General features: G+C 42.2%; 1 protein-coding gene across 3 annotated transcripts in view; it reads left to right on the top strand.

Annotated features, from left to right (window-relative positions):
* The window catches only part of ACOX1 (acyl-CoA oxidase 1), a 30,346-nt gene that overhangs the window by 11,566 nt on the left and 12,657 nt on the right, over positions 1–6,123 (top strand). For 2 of the 3 annotated variants that reach the window (XM_017535800.1, XM_017535802.2), the window contains 2 exons: positions 3,274–3,434; positions 5,511–5,618. In XM_017535800.1, coding sequence (XP_017391289.1) covers positions 3,274–3,434; positions 5,511–5,618 — 269 coding nt within the window. The remainder of the gene's footprint in view (positions 1–3,273; positions 3,435–5,510; positions 5,619–6,123) is intronic. The other variant, XM_017535801.2, reaches the window with a different exon arrangement.

The following is a 6,123-nucleotide window of genomic DNA, read 5'->3' as shown; positions in this document are numbered from 1 at the left end:
TTTTTTTGAGATGGAATCTTGCTCTGTCTCCCAGGCTGGAATGCAGTGGTGAAATCTTGGCTCACTGCAACCTCTGCCTCCCAGATGCAGTGATTCTCTTGCCTCAGCCTCCCTAGTGGGATTACAGCCACCTGCCACCACGCCCAGCTAGTTTTTTGTATTTTTAGTAGAGACAAGGTTTCACCATGTTGGCCAGGCTGGCTCCTCTCGAACTCCTGACCTTAGGTGATCCGCCCACCTCAGCCTCCCAAAGTGCTAGGATTATAGGCATAAGCCACCATGCCTCACCCTTTTTTTTTTTTTGAAATGATTGTAGTGTCATAGGAAGTTAGAAAAATAGTACTAAGAGACCCTGTGAACCTATCTCCTAGTCCCCACCAGTGGTGACGTCTTGTGGAATTTCCATTTTCAGTGCTTCCAGGGACAGCTCTGTCTTTTTCAGCATGTCTTTTTAGCATCTTCATTACAGTCAGTCTTTAGTCCATGCTGTGCTTACGCAATAATTTCCCCAGCTAGGAGACAGGTCTAGGTGATGTGGTTCTTTTTTTAAAAAATAGGTTTAGCAGGTACAAGTACCATTTCCTTACATGTACATATTGTGTAATGTTGAAGTCTGGGCTTTGGCAGTACCCATTGCCCAAATAGTGAAAACTGTACCCAGTATGTAACTTTTCAGGCCTCAGACCCCTCCCATCCTCCCACATTCTGAAGCCTCCAATGTCTGTTTTGTTTTGTTTTTTGAGACGGAATCTCTGTTGCTGAAGATGGAGTGCAGTGGCACTATCATGGCTCATGGCTCACTGCAACCTCTGCTTCCTGGGTTCAAGTGAGTCTTCTGCCTCAGTCTCCCAAGTAGCTGGGGTTAAAGGCACCCGCTACCACTTGCCTCAGCCTCCCAAAGTGCTAGGATTACAGGCACGAGCCACTGTGCCCCGCCCCCATGTCTCTTACTCCATTCTGCATGTCCATGTGTACCCCTTGCTCAGCTCCCATGTTGACGAGATTCTTGCCCTTTTTTTGCTATTATCTTTTTTCCTTGAGCAAGGCATTTAATCTGTCTCAGCCTTAATTTCTTCTCTGTAAAATGAGGGACGCAGTCACATATACTTAGATTTTTCTTTTTTTGCACTAGTCCATTTTTTTTCTTTGTGGAGGAATTTGTACAAGATTTTTCTTTTTCTAAAGTGTGATTGCTTAGTGGAAAGGCCAGCCTCTAGATTGGAAGAAGCCATTGATCAGCCCTTGTCTGAGTTGTTATCCTCCTTAACTTCCATGGAACAAACAGGAATTTAAAAACTGAAACATCATGTAGGCTCATTTCAAAGACACATAGAATGATAAGAGCAATGGTGAGTTAACAGATTTGGAACTGGCAATTAAACAGAATACCAGTAATGTGGAAAAAAGCAAAGGCATGTAGAACAATTTCCTATCCTTGGCAATAAATTCACACAGAATCCTGTCACCTGCACATTTTAAGTAGAAAAGGATGACCCCAGAACGTGGATTTAAAATTAATAACGCTAAGATGGTTATTATCATTAGTGATAACTTCTATATAATTGTCATGGAGAGCTTATTATGCATGAATCTGTAACTTGTTATTATGGTCTTCACTAGAAATTGCATGTCTTTTATTTCTGAAATAAATTATTGGGATGAAGAGCACTGTCAGTTTTTGTATTAAATTGTTTCAGTAGAGCATGGCAGAATATTTAACATGATGAATCTGAATGAACTGATCAGAGTTGGAGCCGGTCGAGATGGTTAATGCCTATAATCCCAGCACTTTGGCAGGCCAAGGTGGGCGGATCACCCGAGGTCGGGAGTTCAAGACTAGCCTGACCAACATGGAGAAATCCTGTCTCTACTGAAAAATTAGCCTGGTGTGGTGGTACATGCCTGTAATCCCAGCTACTAGGGAGGATGAGGCAGGAGAATTGCTTGAACTCGGGAGGCAGAGTTTGCGGTGAGCCAAGATTGCACCACTGCATTCCAGCCTGGGCAACAAGAGTGAAACTCTGTCTGAAAAAAAAAAAGCGCAAGGAAATTATCAGACTTATGTGAGAAATGTGGTTCTGCACTGGATGTTCTGTAGACAGAAGAGAAAAAAATCCCAGCCTAGAAGCGTTATTGAAATTGCATCGAGGAAAAACTTTAGTCTAGGGGTCAGATTGTCACTCTGAGAGAACTACTGCATTCTGTCTCGCTGTCATCAGAGGAAATTCTTGTACCAGTACCACTCAAATTCTCTGTTCTCCAAGTCCTGGCCTCAAGGGATTCTCATGTCTTAACATCCCAAATAGCTGGGATTACAGGCACACGCCACCACACCCAGCAAATTCTCCATTCTTTACAAAAATTTTTTTTTTCTTTGTTGAGACAGTCTCGCTCTGTTGTCCAGGCTGCAGTGCAGTGGCATGATCTCGGCCCACTGCAACCTCCGCCTCCTGGGTTCAAGCCATTCTCCTGCCTCAGCCTCCCAAGTAGCTGGGATTATAGCCATGTGCCATCACGCCTGGCTAATTTTGTAGCCTGGCGTCTTGGTCAGGCTGGTCTCAAACTCCTGACCTCAAGTGATCTGCCCACCACAGCCCCCCAAAGTGCTAGGATCATAGCCGTGAGCCCTATACAACTTTTCAAATTCTCTTATTTTGTTTTTTTTTGAGACAGAGTCTTATTCTGTCACCCAGGCTGGAGTGCAGTGGCGTGATCTCAGCTCACTGCAACTTCCGCCTCCTAGGTTTAAGCGATTTCCCTGCCTCAGCCTCCTGAATAGCTGGGACTACTGACTCACACCACCACACTTGGCTGATTTTTGTATTTTTAGTAGGGATGGGGTTTTGCCCTGTTGGCCAGGCTGGTCTCAAACTCCTGACTTCAGGTGATCTGACCACCTTTGCCTCCCAAAGTGCTGAGATTACAGGCATGAGCCACTTGCACCAGCCTCTCAAATTCTCATTATTTCCTTTGATTTAATTCCTGGGCTGGGCTCCTCTGCCTTGCACGCATGGTTTTGTGTTGCTTTGGCTTTGGAATCAGTAACCAATCCCTGTCATCATACTCCTTGCTGACTCAGGAAAAATGGAAATTACCAAGAGTTATAAAGTAATACAGAAAGGCACGGTGCTCCCATCTATGATTAAGTGCATGCGACTAATTCATACTTAAGAAGGTTTTTTTTGTCTCCTCTCCTTGCTCTGTTTAAATTGCTGATTCTCTCACGCCTGATGACTCTTCTCTCAAATGCCCATCCTTGGTATTTCCTCGAAGTTTTGTGCACCGAGGGCGGCCTGAGCCTCTGGATCTTCACTTGGGCATGTTCCTGCCCACCTTGCTTCACCAGGCAACTGCGGAGCAGCAGGAGCGCTTCTTCATGCCCGCCTGGAACTTGGAGATCATTGGCACTTATGCCCAGACAGAGATGGGTCATGGTATGGTGTATTCAGTCTACTTAATGGGTTGGGCGGGCCCCTGTGAACTTAGCATGTATTGGAATGCCCACCATGTGCCATTGATGATGTGTCAATGTTCTATGGTCTCTTTAAATGAGCTCTTTTTGAAGAGTCCAGGTTTTGGTATAAAGACTGCTTTGCAGTGATAAAATTATTGTCTTTTTTTTTATGCCATAGTTCCCCTTCAGAAGGTCAAGAATGGCAAGTCAGGCCTTATTTACCAAGTGGCATTTCAATGTTACTGAGGCTGTGTAGAATCTGTGTGCGTATAGAGCCTAAAGCTGTTTTTTTCTTCAGTACTGTCTGATTACCTTTAGTACTGATACCTTAATTAACTTTTGAAATTCCAGAAGAAATACAAATAATAGTTTGTGTACTCTTGGATTTGCTTCAGGGAAATGGGTACTTATTTTTTTGTTTGTTTTGTTCTGTTCTTTTGTTGTTTTTTTTCTTCCCCCACCACCTGTCAAGCAGGAAATGGGTACTTATAACCAAAGTGTGTAACATTTTATGCCTTGGAGTTATTTGTACTTTGAGCCAATCAGTAGTTCTACAAGTGACTTAGCCAGAGAGTGAAAAAATCAAGATAAGCCGAACTTGCCAGCCTTTGGTTTCAGACTCTGTATCTCCACCTTTCATTGATCTTTCCATCCCCTCCTGCCTTCTTCATGCACCTGGGTGGGTTGGTGGTGGCCGTTGTTCCTCTTCGCATCTGCTCTGAATTGGTCCGCGTTTGCCTTTCATTTGCTTATAGCTTCTCTTTTTTTGCTCTGATGTTTCAGAAGAACTGGTCTAGTGTGTATCTACCACTTGCTTCTTATTTCCATATAGCTGCTGCTTTTTACTTGGTGCTGAGTAGTATTTTACAGGATTTTCATGAGACTACAAGTGGAATAGTATTTGTTTCAGTTGTGCTTTTGAAAACATTTTGTCCTTATCTGTTCTGTTTAATGTTACCCCTTTCCTGTAAAAGCTGCTTCTTTGATGAAAGCTGTCTGTGTCTGATTTGTTGACTCCCTCTCAGGAAAGTTGTGGATCACACGTTAAGTTGGTTATTCAGCTTGGAAGCTTCTAAATGTTTCAAAGTGTAAGTGTTTAATGAGGTCTAGCATTGTGAAAGCAGACCGGTAAAGGGTTCCTAACATTTGCTTTGGTACAGTATTTTCATGGAGAGTGCCACCTAGAACATTTTTCTATAACTCTTTTCAAATAATTTTGGTATATTTGTGTTAGGATTTAAAACATAAGACCCTGTCCATCCCAGTATGTGTATGAACCTGGAAACACTTCCTTGGTACATTAAGGAGTGCACCAGCTTAGGACTAAGTTAGACCTGCTATTGGAAATCTGTAGGGTCAATTGAGACCTTATTGTTGGACCTTTAGGAATTTTTTTTTCTTTTTTTTTTTATTCTGTTTTTGTTTTTTCTTATTTTTTGTTGTTGTTGTGTTTTTAGGAATTTTTTTAAAGTTATGTTCTAGGTCATTTCTCCCATAATGATTATACTGTTTAAAGGTCTTATTTTCCATTCTAGCAATCATTCTGAAATAAAATTTTAATTTATAAGAATTTTAGCTGAAATGACTTCCTCTCACATGTTATCTTATTCTCATTAGTGTAGAATTCTAGAATGTTGAATGGGTGTTGTTAATACAATACATATGAGTTGAAATTGGCATACTGCAACTCAGAGATAGGTTTAAAAGGACAGTTAACACCCCAGTTAAATTCATGTATTGTGATCTTAAAAATGTGATTCTAAGTTGCTTTATATTTCCCTTTAGTTGCTGCAAATAAATGTAACAAATCAAATATAGAAACGGAACACGCATGACACTTACATTTTCAACTTAATTGGAAACCATCAGATAGTATGGGAAATTCGGGATCTTGATTATTAACCAGTTGTAGCTCATCTGCAGGTGTTTTTTGTTAGATTTTCTTTTTCTCTGAGATACGAGAGTTTAAAGGACTGTGCAGGAAGTTTTACCTTCTGCTTTTTTTTTTCTTTCCCATCTCTTTCTTACCTGATGTCAATGTGATTTATCTCCTTAGGAACTCATCTTCGAGGCTTGGAAACCACAGCCACGTATGACCCTAAAACCCAGGAGTTCATTCTCAACAGTCCTACTGTGACCTCCATTAAATGGTGGCCTGGTGGGCGTAAGTGAATTTTTCAGCATTTATTGGATTTTTTGAAGGTTTGTCATGAGATTTTGCTTAGAATGTAGTGCTTATATGAGAATGTCTGCCAGCCTTGGTTGGCTCATGCCTGTAATCCTAACACTTCGGGAGGCTGAGGTGGGCATATCACTTGAGGTCAGGAATTCAAGACCAGCCTGGTTAATATGGTGAAATCCTGCTTCTACTAAAGTAAATACAAAAATTCGGTTGCAGGCGGAGGCCCATGCCTGTAATCTCAGCACTTTGGGAGGCCGAGGCAGGTGGATCCCCTGAGGTCAGGAGTTCAAGACCAGCCTGGCCAACATGACGAAACCCTGTCTCTACTAAAAATAGAAAAATAGCCTGGCATACTGGCTGGCACTTGTAATCCCAGCTACTGGGGAGGCTGAGGCAGGAGAACTGCATGAACCTAGAAGGCAGAAGTTGCAGTGAGCTGAGATTGTGCCATTGCACTTCAGCCTGGGTAACGAGAGAAAAGTTCATC

This window comes from Cebus imitator, unplaced genomic scaffold, assembly GCF_001604975.1.
Source record: "Cebus imitator isolate Cc_AM_T3 unplaced genomic scaffold, Cebus_imitator-1.0 Scaffold93, whole genome shotgun sequence".
In the NCBI taxonomy this organism is placed as follows: Eukaryota; Metazoa; Chordata; class Mammalia; order Primates; family Cebidae; genus Cebus; species Cebus imitator.
The sequence above is the reverse complement of the archived record's forward strand: the minus strand, read 5'-3'. Positions and strand labels throughout refer to the sequence as shown.